The 15,038-nt window shown below is 44.6% G+C and overlaps 1 protein-coding gene across 6 annotated transcripts in view; it reads left to right on the forward strand.

The window, feature by feature from the left end:
- Positions 1–14,378, forward strand: part of LOC129040449 (cytochrome c oxidase assembly factor 1 homolog) — an 89,331-nt gene extending 74,953 nt beyond the window's left edge. For 3 of the 6 annotated variants that reach the window (XM_054494999.2, XM_054494997.2, XM_063667370.1), the window contains exons 2-6: positions 4,903–4,955; positions 5,921–6,020; positions 8,147–8,295; positions 12,985–13,061; positions 13,959–14,378. In XM_054494999.2, coding sequence (XP_054350974.1) covers positions 4,941–4,955; positions 5,921–6,020; positions 8,147–8,295; positions 12,985–13,061; positions 13,959–14,058 — 441 coding nt within the window. In that variant the 5' untranslated portion in view covers positions 4,903–4,940 and the 3' untranslated portion in view covers positions 14,059–14,378. Of the gene's footprint in view, positions 1–2,856; positions 3,079–4,704; positions 4,818–4,902; positions 4,956–5,920; positions 6,025–8,146; positions 8,296–12,984; positions 13,062–13,958 lie in introns of those variants that run through there. The other 3 variants (XM_063667369.1, XM_054494998.2, XM_054495000.1) reach the window with 3 other exon arrangements.
- Positions 14,379–15,038: the final 660 nt, after the last annotated feature.

Raw genomic sequence — 15,038 nt, forward strand, 5'->3', positions numbered from 1 at the left:
TCTACAAGCATTCAAGTTATTCCATGATTTCAAAGCCAAAATGTGGTTAAAAAGTCAGCGCTAACATTTGTATACTTAATTTTTAAAATGCTTAATTTCATAGTCTTTTACTTAAAAAAAACTTTTATCATGTTTACTCGCATGCTTTTATCATTTTGCTTTTTAGTACTATCCTTTTGTCTCCCTTACCTTAAATCTGAGACATTTCATTCTTCAAAAAAGTTTAGCCTTCTTTTATTTTGTTTTTGCCATTCATACTTTTTTTTTTTTAGAGACGGAATGTCGCTCTGTCGCCCAGGCTGGAGTGCAGTGGCGCAATCTCGGCTCACTGCAAGCTCCACCTCCCGGGTTCACGCCATTCTCCTGCCTCAGCCTCCCAAGTAGCTGGGACTACATGTGCCCACCACCATGCCTGGCTAATTTTTTGTATTTTTAGTAGAGATGGGGTTTCACCACGTTAGCCAGGATGGTCTCGATCTCCTGATCTCGTGATCCACCTGCCTCAGCCTCCCAAATTGCTGGGATTACAGGTGTGAGCCACATACTTCTTTTTCTTAAATGCCAAATTTTTAATCTTTATTTTTGGCCTTTTGGATTTTGTTTCTTATTCTTATTCATTTTAATTTATATTGCCTTACTTTTTTCATCTCTATTGTCTTAAGCATAATTCTCTGTACTATCTTTCCACCGTCCCCCCACCCCCTCCCACCCTGACCCTTGACAACGTTTCGATTTTTAAAGGCAGGACGATATGTAATCCCCAAGGTGATAGTAGCAGTGGGCCGTGCCCATTCAACAATAGGGAAGAACCATCTCTCCATTTCCTCCCAGTAGTCTCTAAGTGATTTTGTATCTCTTTTTTTTACCTTGTTCCTTTAAATTATAACTTGGGGATAATATTGATTAAAACTATTTCCCAGAGTAGCAGTGATTTGCTTCTGGCAGATGGAAATGGCTTTTGGACAGCACATCCTACCTGTGTGAGAAGCTGATTCTTCTGAAATCCATGGTCTTGGCTCAGTGGAGAGACCATGCCCTCTGGAGTCAGACAGATGCATGTAATATCTCTGATAGGGAATAGCTGCATGACCATAAGCAAGTTTCAGAACCTTTCTTTCTTAAGGCTTTTTTTCTAGTTCAGAAAGGCAAAAATAATATCTACCTTTCATGATTGTTTTAAGAACCAGGAGTAGTGCATATAAAACGTCCTGCATGGTGCCTGGTCCATAGTAGTTACCCAGATGTAGGACAAGCCAGGCCAGCCATGTTACCCAGAGGAACAGAGGTGAAGTGAATAGGTTATGCTTGGCAAAGCGCTGCTTTAGAGGACTCTGGGTGTTAATAGGCCTGCTGGCAATGTCACATGGCCTGTGTTCATAGCCAGGCTTTTGGCCCTGCTCCTGCTTCAGCTACCTGTAATACTGCTTTATGTGCTTTGTTCCCAGTATACCACTGGTTCCCAAGCCTGGCTGCATATTGCGATTACTTGAGAAAGTTAAAAACCACCATTGCTTGGGTCTTTCCCCTGTCAATTCTATTTTAATTGGTCTGGGTGTGGCCTGGACATCTGTCTTGTTTGTTTTGAAACAGGGTCTCGCTCTGTTGCCCAGGCTAGAGTGCAGGGGCATGGTCTTGGCTCACGGCAACTTCCACCTCCTGGGCTCAAGCCATCCTCCTGCCTCAGCCTCCTGAGTAGCTGGGACCACAGGTGCACGCCACTACATCTGACTGATTTTTGTATTTTTTGTAGAGATTGGGTTCCACCATGTTGCCCAGGCTGCTCTTGAACTCCTGGGCTCAAGTGATCTTCCTGTCTTGGCCTCCTGAAAGGTGGAGATTACAGGTGTGAGCCACCGCACCTGGCCTGTTTTTTTTTTCTTTAAGCTCTTCCTGTGGTTCTGATGTGCTTCCCAGATTGAAGTTGCACCACCTTCCTGCCTCCACCCTTGCCTTGTGGGATCCTGTCTATGGCTTGAATTCCCTGGCTGTTCTGTTGATCCCCCTGGTGATGCTTCCTCTGGTCCCAGCTGAGGGGAGGCTGACAGGAGGATCCTCCAGCCTTTGCCAGCTTGAGCAGCTGCTGCATCTGTTTAGCAGACTGTGCTTTGGCTCTAGAGAGGGTTTAGTACTTTGGAAAAGGTTTATAAACTATTTACCTTTGGAGGCCAAAGTCACCCCTTTGTGTATCAGAGCAGAGCTAAGACTGCTTTCCTGAGAGACCTTGGCCAGTGCTTTGTGCCACCTTCCTGTGGCTAACAAGTTCCTTGATTTTCAATACGGATGCAACCCTTGCCTTTTGGCGAACAGTTAAGCAAATAAATCTGCCCTTATTTGGCAATGTAGTAGACTGATTGAACTTGAGTTTATTGCAGAGAATGGCACATCACATTTTTTAATTTTCACTTCCTACTAGAGGACTAGTTCTAAGAGGTAACATTCCTGCAGTTAGCCTAAAATCCATCTCTATTCCTCTACAGTGCCTTTTTGAATATTTGTTTTTTTGTGAGGTCGAGGGCTACCTAACACTCTTTGAAAGGCAGCTGAAGGGGCAGGTAAACTGAAGCTAGTTGAAAAGGAGTCCCCGCTGCCCTCCACTCACCCCTGAACCCATTTCCTACCCACCATTCACACCCCAACCCCTGCTTTGATGCGGAAGGGCCCTGGGGAGACTTGGTTGATCCTCACTGCCTGAGCACTCTTGAGTCCTTACTCTTTTGGCTGCTTGTAAAATAATTCTTCTGTTTGTTTTTTTTGGTGGTGGAGGAGTATGAATGTGGCTTTCATAGTTGGATGTTATAAAACATAGTCATTTGGAAGTTGGGAACTTTTTATTTTTGTTATCTTGTTTTTAATACAGGATGTTTGCGACACCAGTCACTCGAGAGAATCTGAGTCTTGGCGAGGGCTTTCTGAGGCTTCGTATATTCTTAGCAGCTGTCGTCTTCCAACTCAGCGGCAGGTTTGCCTTTTCCCACGGACACTGTGGACCTTGTAGCTCCTCAAGCTTCCCTGTCTGCTGAGCAGATAGGAAGCCATGTCGAATATGTGGCACCTTGAGGAAATGCCTAGTGAATGACAGTATGTCCTATTGTGCTCTAACTTTATTTCAGCCTTATTTCTTTTCTGAATATTATTTTTCATTTATCTTCATTTCCTTACCTATCTATTTTCTTCTAAAGTATGTATCTTTGTTAGCTCCATCATCCTTTTTGGAATGAGCAAGTATAAAAATAAGTAAATAAATAAGACCCATCCTAAATATTTTAAGAAACCACCCTTTTGCGGCACACTTGCTACCTGGTCTTAGCTCTGGGCTTTGGTGTCCTCTGGCAGTCCTGCTGCATTGCCTTCTCTCCCCCATCTGCCCACCCCTGTCCCAGAGAGATTTTTCTGTAGCCCCTCATCTGCAGAGTCCGACAGCTCAGGGTCGAGGGTCTTTCTTAGCAGTAATCACCCACTATGCTGCCGCCCCTCCATTTCTGGACCTGCGTCCTGTGGCTTCTCTCCTGCGCTTTACACTTCAGCAGTTCTTGTTTCTGCCCACTCTGCCTTTGTGATTTCCTGGATCTGAAGCTGTTCTCCTACTCTTTTCACCTTTCTCTTAAGGTAAACTTCCTCTGTGAAACCTCCGCTGATGCCCTGCAGCAAGGTCGACCACTTCCTGACTGTTACTTCCTTTCTTGGTGCATATGTCTGGTTGCACTAACCAGGCTGCTGCTAGCCCAAAGGCACCTTTGTGCAAATTAGAAAAAGACACCCATCCCCATCCCTTCTTCAAGATACTTTATAGTACTTCCAACTGTTGGCAAACTGTCTTAATAAAGATATAAATCTTTGATGTCTCTAATGTGCTTGGTGCCCTACAAGGGTTGTGCAGTGCATAGCTGTGCAGTTGCATGTGATAGATCTATGTTATAATTATTTGTTTAATTGTCTGTATTCCCCTCAGGACCAAGGAAAATTCCTTATATCTTGATACTGTTTTTATATTCTTACTGTCTGACCAGATCAGACCCTCAGTAACCGTTTGCTAAACAAAAGAAGGAATGAAGGTACAAATATGTATCCACCTTGTCTGGAAAAATAGCAGGAAAGGCATGCCTGCCAAGGACTTTTACACTGAACAGTAAGAATATATTTTAGCTCAGAGACACTGTTTTCACATTTCAATATTGCTTTAATTAGATATCTTAAAGGCAGTGTACCACAGTGGTTGAAAGAGCAGATGCTGGAGCCAGACTCCATGAGTTTGAATCCCAGTTCTACCACTTATTCACTTATTAGTGCACCTTTGTACATGTTACTTAACCTCTCTGTGCCTCAGTTTACTCATGTGTAAAATGACGGTGATGATAATAGCTCCTACTTCAAAGGGTTGTGAGAATTAAATGAATTATGTAAAGTGCTTAGAATAGTACAAGACACATAATAGTAAGAGACAGAAGTGTTAGGTATTATCAATATTGTTAAAGTCCATGTATAGGTTTACTGTACTGTTGTTTCTTTTTAACTCTGAAGTGCTGTTTTCACTCTGTCATGTACAGCTTTTGTTGTACATCTTGCTTCTGCGGGTCCAGCCTCCTGCTGATTGGCCCTGTGTTTGTGCTGTGGTCAAAGCACTTGCTGCCTGCGGTTCTCCGTTGTGCACACCGGTTCTTTGGTTGCTGTAACAAAAACTACATAGGACACAGACAGGAAACCCGCAGGCTTTGTTTTTTCTTCCTAATTTGGCAGAAGGGGGAAAAACCAGGGCCTTTCACAGAGAAGGCTTGTTTTAGAGTTTAAATTTAACTTCTTGTTCATGTTCTAAAGCTTGGGTTGGTAATAAATCTTGGCTGTATGAGACTAGAGAGAACTGGGCTTTAAAAAATGATTTTAATGTAAAATCTTTTCTAATTGCAGGACAACTTGCCTTTGATGATTTTCAAGAGCGTTGTGCTATGATGTGGCAAAAGGTAATGGAATGTTCCAGGGCCAAGTTCCCCACTAGAACCTGCCAGGGTATTCTCGAGTTAGACAATAGAAGAAAGTCACTCCCTGAATAGTTATGGGCTTCTCCTGGTCTTTAGGGTTCACTTGTGCTTTAACTTCACAGGAGGGATGGGCATTTTCTGCATTGTTTCCTGCTCTGTCTTTCTCTCGTGTCTCATGCTGGTGTTGGAAGCTGTAACACTCTGGGAACCTTTGCATAACCCAGTCTGGCTGCCTCACCCTGTTGAGCTCTCTTCAAATTAAGCAAGATCTGACTAATACATTCTTCAGAGATGCTCTGACCGTTTTCATTATGAGAACTAAATGACTTTTCCCAGATCACATTACTGTAATTAACTTTACACTCATTTTGATACTCTTACATATTATAAGAGTGGATGGATGGTATGCTGTATTTGCTGAGCTGGCATCCCTCCATCTGTTCATTCAGCCTGAGTCATAACCAAAGTTTCCTCATCCTGAGGGTGGTGCATTTTTCAAAATATGAAAGGAGCCAGTGACAGCTCCAGCTCATTCGCAGGCTTACAGGACCAGCCATTGCCACAAAGGATAAGCTTCCTGTTTACCAGTTGGCCTGAGACAAAGTGGTTGTGCTTCCTGGCCACGCTGGGCTTGGCACACAGTCTGGGCTCTGTCTGTCAGGATGGTGGGCTGAATGCTCGCTCTGTGCTGGGCCAGCTGGGGGCGGCAGGGCCCCCACAGCATGGGTCCTGGACATGGGCCACTCTCGAGAGGGCACCCTCAGGAGGGCACTCAGTTTGGCTCCAGAACCAACCCTGGCATTTGGAAAGGAAGCAAATGAGGGAGGGCGGTCTGGCCTTCTTGCTGGCTTCCTTAATGCTTCTTTCCTTGAGGGGTCCAAGCCGGGCAAATCCCCTTGGCACAAAACTGGGAATCCTACAATAAATTTGTATCTTTTGTTTTTAAGTATGCAGGAAGCAGGCGGTCAATGCCTCTGGGAGCAAGGATCCTTTTCCACAGTGTGTTCTGTGCCGGGGGCTTTGCCATTGTGTATTACCTCGTTCAAAGTAAGTATCCTGAGAGCTGCCTGCGGCCTGACCTCCTCCTAGCAATCCTGTTCCTGCTCCTCCATCAGAGGAAATACTTGAGATGCTTTCTTTAGATTAGAGAAAGGAGGAGAGGGTGATTTTAAAGGCTAGTCCACCATTTCATTGGCTATAGCTTCCTCTGTATCCTGTAATCTCAGTTTTTCTGGGAGCAACGAGTACAAATAAAAGGACCAGGACTCATTTGCATAAGAAGCCTAGCAAAGCAGGATGGGCTTTCAGTCCAGTGCACACACAGGGGCTCCATCAAGATTCTGAGATTATATAAAGAAAGGACAGAGGGAAGGGGAATACCAGATGGCTCACAGGTGGGGAAAGCTGTGGCTGTGTGTCCAGTGTTGTCAGCCTTTTTTTGCACTTTCATTCTCTGCTGTTGATTTAATGGAGGAAGGACCATGAGCAAGGAACTCTGGCAGGGGCAGAAAATAAAAGCAGAGACCACGATGGCAAAATCCTGACAGATGCCGCTTCCAGCCCCACTGCACTCAAATTTGAATTTGTAAAGACAGGCCACAATTACTGTCAGCAGCCAGGACATTTAAGGTCATTTTAATGCTAGTGGTGGCAAAGCGGCAGCAGTTTTTTCTAGACTGACTTTTTTTAGGCTCCTTTATCCCCACCCAGCTTGGCTCGTCATCCACTCTGCAACATTTTCACTTCTTCTCAGGATGTGAGTGTCACCAGCAGACAAGCAAACAGGCTCCAGTGTCCTCTCCAGCCTTTCTGCACCATCCTGCAGAGTTGGTGGAGTTGCAGAGTCTGGAGGAGGCCTGAGATGAGCATTCCCAGGAATGATTCACACTGAATAATTTGGCCTCCTCTTCCCTCTGCCAAAGGGACAGGGGCAGGACATGAGGAGGAATGGGTGCACTTTTGGGTCAGGGTTCAGCCTTCTGGTGTGACAGCCTTTCTCCCTTAGGAGGCTGCTAAGTCGGTGAGACCTGGGCACTGCAGCCGACTGCCTGGGTTGAATGGTTGAATCTCGGCTCCAGCTCTTGACCAGCTATGTGGCCTTATGGGGGAGTCCGTCACCTTTCTGGGCATTAGTTACCTTATTGGTGTGATGTGTGGTAATGTTAATGCTTGTGTATGAGGTGAGAATTGAATCTCACAACACGAGAGCTATTGAACATTGTGAGATGTGTGGAATATTGAGAACAGTGTCTAGCCATAGAAATCACTCAATAAAGATTAGCTGTCTGGACCCTGCTTCTGTCCCTTCTTTCCCTATCATGGCTGGCACCGTGTTCATGCCTGTGGTATTCCCTGTATCCCTATTCCTGGGAAGCAGCCCAGGAGGGGGATTCCCTTGGCCTCTCCAGGGTCAGGTCACCATTTCCTTCATTAGTGTGATGGGACCTTCAGAAGGGAAGCGCTTTCTGCGGCCAAACTGAACACCCTGCTTGGGAAGCCTGCCTCTGCTCCCTCCTTTGGGCAGCTGATTATTAGAACTTACAGCTTCAGGGAGGTGCTGCCCGGAGTTCCCAGGTAGCCTGTGGGCTCAGAAGGATTCCTGAGACTGAGAGCAGTTTGAGTTGAAATGTTGGCTTAAATCTTGATGAATGAACATTCTCGTTGGCCTGAGGGTTTTGTTGTTAATGTTGTGGTCTTTCTATTTTATGTCTCAACTTAGTGGAACAGGCAATGTTTAGAAGTCAGGTGTCATGGATTCTGGCCTCGGCTTTGCCGTGGACCAGCTGTGTCACTTTGAATAAGTCATGGAATCATAGGACTTTAGAGGAAACTTAGAGACTTGAGAGGAAACTTAGAGAAGAGCTGACCAAACCCCTTAGGTGTAGAAATAAGGCAATGAGTGAGGGTAGAAATGAGGTGAAGCAGAAAGGGTCTGCATGAGGTCAAGGCCCAAGGTCATCTGCACATCCCTGCAAAACACTGCCTGCCTGTGCTTTGGTTTTTGAGTCTGTAAAATGGACAGTTTAGAGTAGATGGTCCTAATTATTCGTCCATCCACAGATTTCACGTTTCTGTTTCTACCCTGTACATCAATTGTATTATTTAATTTTCTGTGTAGTAGATTCTACCTGACCAAGTTCAATAAAGAAAGTAAGTGTGTCTTTCGTCCTTAGAGTTTCATTCCAGGGGTTTATATTACAAGTTGGCAGTGGAGCAGCTGCAGAGCCATCCTGAGGCACAGGAAGCTCTGGGCCCTCCTCTCAACATCCATTATCTCAAGCTCATCGACAGGGAAAACTTCGTGGACATTGCTGATGCCAAGGTAACGTGCTTTCCCTGCAAACTGCAGGCTGGTGCCTGCTGAAGGAGAGGAGAGTCTACTGTCTCCTGGAAAGTCTTGGAGTTAAGGATTTGGGATGGGAAAATCCACTAAGTAAAGCTAGGTTTGGCACCTTTAAAAAAAGTTTTTCTATTATCGATTTTAATGTTTATATAAAATATATTTTATATTATAGATCTATTTCTATATACTTTTCTTCCATTCTGGGGAATTGATGTGGCAGGGAATGCAGTGGGTGTGCTGACGTCGCCATCTTGAATTGAAGGTAGAGAAATGACCATGGTGGTTTGCTACCATGTTGGCTTTGATAGCTCTCAGCACTTTGGGAGGCTGAGGTAAGAGGATTGCTTGAGTCCTGGAGTTTGAAACCAGCCTGGGCAACACAGCAAGACCCTGTCTCTCTCTCTCTCTCTATCTCTCTGTCTCTCTGTCTGTGTCTCTGCCTGTCTCTCTGCCTGCCTTCCTGCCTGCCTGCCTATCTATCTATCTATCTATCTATCTATCTATCTATCTATCTATCTATCTATCTAATCTATCTATCAATCTATCTATCAATGTATCTATCTATCTATCATCTATCTATCTATCTTATCTATCTATCTATCTATCTATCTATCTATCTATCTATCTATCTATCTAATCTATCTATCTATCTATAATTTAGCCAGGCGTGATAGTGCACACCTATAATCCTAGCTACCCAGGAGGCTGAAGCAGGAGGATCGCTTGAACCCAGGAGTTGGAGGCTGCAGTGAGCTATGATCATGTCACTGCACTCCACCCTGGGTGACAGTGAAATTGTCTGTAAAATGAAAAAAAAGAGAAATGCATCTTTATCCAGTCAGTGCTCATTCAAATGTAACCAACTCTTTAAACTTTGATTTTTAAAGTGTATTTATTTACATTGCTTCCACAGAATACGAACTCATTTTTTTAGCTATAACTTATCTTTTTGTACTTGATCACACTCACTTGCATGTAAAACACATTTGTTCTTCTGTTTAACAAACATATTTTGAGTATATACTCTGGCTTGAGAAATGATTCTAAGCTATGTGGGGAATAGAGGTGCAGAAGGCTTTTGGGGGTTTACAGTTGAAAATTCCTGAGTAAGACAGGGTGAGGCAAACCCTGTCACTGTTGTGCAGGCCTAGGGGAAGTGGCTCGAGGCCTGGGAGATGGCTGTGAGGACTTTGAACGGTGGAGAGAACACCTGGCTGAGGAGCAGCATGCCTGGGAAAGTTCATCACTGTGTCCCCTGTCAGTATGGCATGGCAGTGGAGGCATAGGTGGGCGAGGTGGGTGTGGGCAGGTAGGAGGGGCTGCGGCCACCAGGGGGCCACAGTGTCATCTTGGAAGGTGTGTGCTAGACTCTGGCAGCAGAAGCCCTTAAAGTATTTGGAGGATGAGTGAGGTGATCTGACCTACATTATTTTTTGTTATTTTTAGTATGTTCTTAATGGACCCAGCTCTAATGAGACTTTTTTCTAACTACAAAAGCAATTCATGCTCTGGTATTCTGATTAAAATATTCGGTTTTAAAAGAAGGTGGATTTGTGTAGATTGGTAATGCCCAGGGACTGGCTACAGGGAGTCACCTTTAGGAGAGAGATGTGGCCACACTGGTGTGCAGTGGTGAGAGCATGAACCAGAGGTGTGGCCTGGAGAAGCAAAAGACGGATGTGAAGACATCGTGGCATCCAAGTGACAGAATTTGGTAACAGTCATGTATCAGGAGCAGGTGGGTCAGAGGTGATGGTCCAATGTCCAGCATGGATGTGAGTGGAAGGACGGCAGCGACACTGCGTGAGAGAGGACACCCTGGAGGAGGAGCACAGGGAAGGGCTGGGCATGTGTGGAGTGCTCACTCTGTGCCAGGCCACCGGATTGCTCCCATGGTGTGGCGGAGCCCGTCTGTTGCTTCCTTGCCTGTGGTCACTTGGCTAGACCCCAGCAATCCTGAGAACTTGGAAAAGCCAGTGGGTAGGTCTGGCTGTTGCGTTTCTCTCAGCACAGAGCCCAGCTGTAGCACTGAGGAATTGTGTGCCAAAGGTGCCTTTGCTGGGGCTGGTTGATGCAGCATCCATGATCTGGTGCTTCAGGAACCCCAGTGAGAGTAGGGTGAGGCCATGGTGGTTTTGGTGGGAGCTTTGTCCTGTCCAACTTTCACTTTGGCCCCAGTGGTACTGAGAGGGCGCCTTCCTGGGCTTCCCCACATCCCTGGGGCCTTGGCCATGCTGTGATTATGTTGATTGTGGTGCTAGGTTCTGGCTTCTACTGCTGCCAAATGCTGTGACTCTGCAGTGATACCTGGAGCCTCAGTGCATGCCTTCCAATTTGTGGACTATTTTTGACATTCTGTCAGGGTCCTTACTTTATAATCAGCGGTTTGTAAGGACGCCTGTATACAGCATATACCCTCTTATCCCAAATTCCTTTATTTGCAGTTTTTACAGTTTTTCCAGAGATGAGATGTTTCAGTTGTTCATGAAGTAATTGTCATACATTGGGATTTTTTCCCAAGTATGTGTGTGAGATAGTCACCAGTGACCAACACTTTGCTTTACCAGAACTCTTGCTTTAATCTTTGGCAAGGTCTGGCTGGTGAAGGAACCAACCTGTAAAGTGTCACATCTACCCACGGAAGCACAGCTGCCCACAGTTCAGACATTGGCCCCTCAGAGTTTGCTCTTCTTCAGAATCCTTCTTGCTTCTGCCCATTTCTTTCTCCTTCCTTTTTAAATTTTTTTTTAAAGCATCCAGAGATGTTCAGTGTATACTCTGTTGCTTAATTCTGTAATTTCCAGAGAAAAGCTGTAGCTTGACTCAAACAGTGGGACCCTGAAAATTTGTTCTTTTTTTAAATTTTTTCTTGAGATGGAGCCTTGCTCTGTTACCCAGGCTGGAGTACAGTAGTGTGATCTCGGCACGCTGCAGCCTCCACCTCCCAGGTTCAAGCGATTCTCCTGCCTCACTCTCCTGAGTAGCTGGGACTATAGGTGTGTGCCACCATGCCTGGCTAATTGTTTGTATTTCTAGTAGAGATGGGGTTTTGTCGTATTGCCCAGTTGATCTCGAACTCCTGGCCTCAAGTGATCCACCCACCTTGGCCTCCCAAAGTGCTGGGATTACAGGCGGAAGCCACCATACCCAGCCAAAGATTTGTTCTTGAAGTGTGACTAGGTGACTGCCTATTCACCTGAGTTACGGAGCCATGTTCTAAATCCTGTGCCTTCCTTCAGGTGTGTTTGGAAAGCACAAATGTGTACCTCAGTAGTTTCTTCTCTTGGTGGCAATTTGGAATGGGTGGGATACTCCCCGCCCCAACTCCCACCCCTGCCCCTGCCCCGGGAGGTATCTTTGGCCATCACCGAGGACACAGGAAGGCACTCTGGGAGGTGCCTGTCTCATGACAGGCTTCCTTATTAACTGTGCCTGTGTCTCCTTCGCGAGGCTCATACCTTGTTTAGTTTTCATGAGAAACCAAAAATATTGCATTCACTATTTTTTTTCTGAATCGGAGTGTAATCAACTGCTTACGGGCTCTCAGGCTGACTCCCTGAGCATGGGCATGGCAGCACCTGGCAGCATCCCTGTGGTACAAGCCCAGCCTGTGGTGCTGGGGATGAAGGAGAAACTGAGAACTCTGTGTCGTCTTTCTCAGACAAGCCTTCATGTATTATATTTTCTTTAAAGCCTGTTCTTTAGGGTCCAGGTCAAAATATGTACCAATTTGCTGGCAATAGGTCCCTCTTTAAAACAGTGAATTTTTTTTTGGTATTTTATTATGAAAAATTTCAAACGTACAAAAAAGATAAAAGAGTTTATACTGTGAGCACCTATAGCTGGTACCTGGATTCTACAGTTGGATTTTGCTCTGTTTCCATGAATCTATATTGTTATTTTGTTGGATTACAAAGTAATTTTCAAACATCATACACATAAGCACATATATCATTAAGTAGAGTTTAATATTTGTTATGGTTCCTGGTTTTTTTTCTTTTTGAGGTAAAATTTACATTCTGTGAAAGGCACAAATCCAAGCGTCCTATCTGATGAGTTTTAATAAATACACCCAGTCGTGTCAGTCAAGCCGTTATCTAGATGTAGATTGTTCCCAGCACCTGAATTCCCTTGTGCCCTACCCAGTGGGTCCCTTCTCACATCTTCCAGCTCCACCAGAGGCAGTCACTTTTCTTTTTTTTAAATGATGTTTGAAAATTACTTTGTAATCCATCAAAATAACAACAGGTTTCCAGCATAGTTTAGCCTATTCTAGAATTTAACATAAATAGTTATATACTCCTCCTGTGTAAAGCCCTTTGGCTTGGCGTGTTTTTGATACTCATCCATGTTGCTGCGTGTATCAGGAGTTTGCTCCTTTTTAACAGTGGACTTTTGAGCGATCATTGGAAGTACCCAGAGCATTGACATAGGAGTCCTCCTTGCCAAATGGAAAGACTGCCATTGACCTTACCAGCCAACCAAAGCGGGGCAGGACATTTGGAAAATCAAGTGGATTCTCCAGCTGGGCTGTTAGAAAACAACTCACTTCTGTGGAGAATCACTGAATTTTATAGGCTTAGCTCGAGAAAGCATCATTTTGTCGTCTTCTGAAATGACAATAATTATCCAATTACATCTCTCCTTTCTGTCATTTTACACCAACAGTTGAAGATTCCTGTCTCTGGATCCAAGTCAGAGGGCCTTCTCTACATCCACTCATCCAGAGGTGGCCCCTTTCAGAGGTATCCTGGGAAGGTGACGGCAGTGGGGGAGCGGGAGGAGGACTTTCTGATGAAAGCAACCCCGACTCCATTTTCATTTGTTGTTAAATTACCGTGGGCATAGGAAGAATTATTTTTCAAGCTTGAAGCTGAAAGCTTCGTGGCCTGGGCAGCAAGCCAGTACTGTGGCTCTTAGCTGAGTCCAGTTTATCCATACAGTCTACTGAATTGCCCTCTCCTTATGCCGTTGAATTTGTAAAACTTTCCAGTTATAGTGATCTAGGTCTATCATAATTTGATGCTATGTTACAGCTTCTCACTTGACTGCCTCAATTGTTACAAATGAATAAAGGGCATGGACTCTTGTTCCAGAATTTATTCATCACATTCTTTGCATAAGCTCTCCACCCCTTAATTGGCTTTGCTTGTCTGGTTGCCAATAACTACATCCACTCACTTCCCCCATGGGAAGCCTCTCTCATAGATGTTTGCTGTTTAGCCAGGCTGTGTTTTAATTCCCAAGGACAAAAGGAGCAGGAGGCCCCACCTAGCTCACCCTGGGCTCACTGACCTCTGAGCCTGGGATTAGTGCACAAGCTGGCTGGATTCCATGCCAGGAACTGAAGGTCAGTGTGAATTAGAAAATGAGAAATAAACTGCTCCTTCTCCTTCCTGATGTCCCTTCCATTCGCCTGTCAGTCATTGTTAAGCCTGCCTTGAAGTCGAAGCTGGTTAAATAATGAGAGCCCTTGGTAGAATGTTAAAAATTGTGTTGACACAGCACTCACACAAAATAATGTTTAAAAAAATTTAAGGCATTATTCAAAACAACTGCTTTCCACGCCCCTTTTTTTTTTGACTATGGCTGTTGCCTCAGCCTTCACAGATTAGAGATACTATACTTTTGATTTCTCTCAGGTGGCACCTTGACGAGGTCTTTTTAGAGCTCAAGGATGGTCAGCAGATTCCTGTGTTCAAGCTCAGTGGGGAAAACGGTGATGAAGTGAAAAAGGAGTAGAGACGACCCAGAAGACCCAGCTTGCTTCTAGTCCATCCTTCCCTCATCTCTACCATATGGCCACTGGGGTGGTGGCCCATCTGAGTGACAGACACTCCTGCAACCCAGTTTTCCAGCCACCAGTGGGATGATTGTATGTGCCAGCACATGGTAATTTTGGTGTAATTCTAACTTGGGCACAACGAATGCTATTTGTCATTTATAACCTGAATCTGAAAGAAACTCCTATTATAAATTTAAGATAATGTATTTGAAAGTGCTTTGTATAAAAAAGCACATGATAAAAGGAATCAGAATTAATAAAATGTTTGTTGATCTTTGCTAGTTCTCATTTCTTTCCTTTCTCTTCCTCTTCCTTTCCCCTGGAATTTTCAGTCCTCATTACAAAGCCTGAAGCTTAGTAGTACTGAAGGGATTTTTTTCTAAATTATTGACCTGAGAATGATGAGGAAGACCACTTTGGTTTTTCACTCTACCTTGAATTCATGTTGTTAAGTAGCTTGTGGACATTCTCCATCACTTTGGAATATTTTGTTTGCTTTGCTTCTATTTATTTCTATTTCAGACACCAACCATCTGCCCAGTTGAAGATTTGCAAAATAATTATTTTTATTCCAAACATTTTGAAAGCTTAGAAAATTTATATGTGTACATATACATATAAAGTTAACTTAGGAAAGTTAGTTTGAAGCTAACAGTGTCTGGCTGGGTGTGGTGGCCCATGCCTGTAATCCCAGCAATTTGGGAGGCTGAGGCAGGCGGATCACCTGAGGTCAGGAGTTTGAGACCAGCCTGGCCAACATGGTGAAACCTCATTTCTACTGAAAATACAAAAAAATTAGCCGGGCGTGGTGGTGGGCACCTGTAATCCCAGCTACTTGGGAGGCTGAGGCAGGAGAATTGCTTGAATCCAGGAGGCAGAGGCTGCAGTGAGCTAAGATTTCACCATTGCACTCCAGCCTGGGCAACAAGAGCAAAAC

The sequence above is a fragment of the Pongo pygmaeus genome, chromosome 6, assembly GCF_028885625.2.
Source record: "Pongo pygmaeus isolate AG05252 chromosome 6, NHGRI_mPonPyg2-v2.0_pri, whole genome shotgun sequence".
Taxonomy (NCBI): domain Eukaryota; kingdom Metazoa; phylum Chordata; class Mammalia; order Primates; family Hominidae; genus Pongo; species Pongo pygmaeus.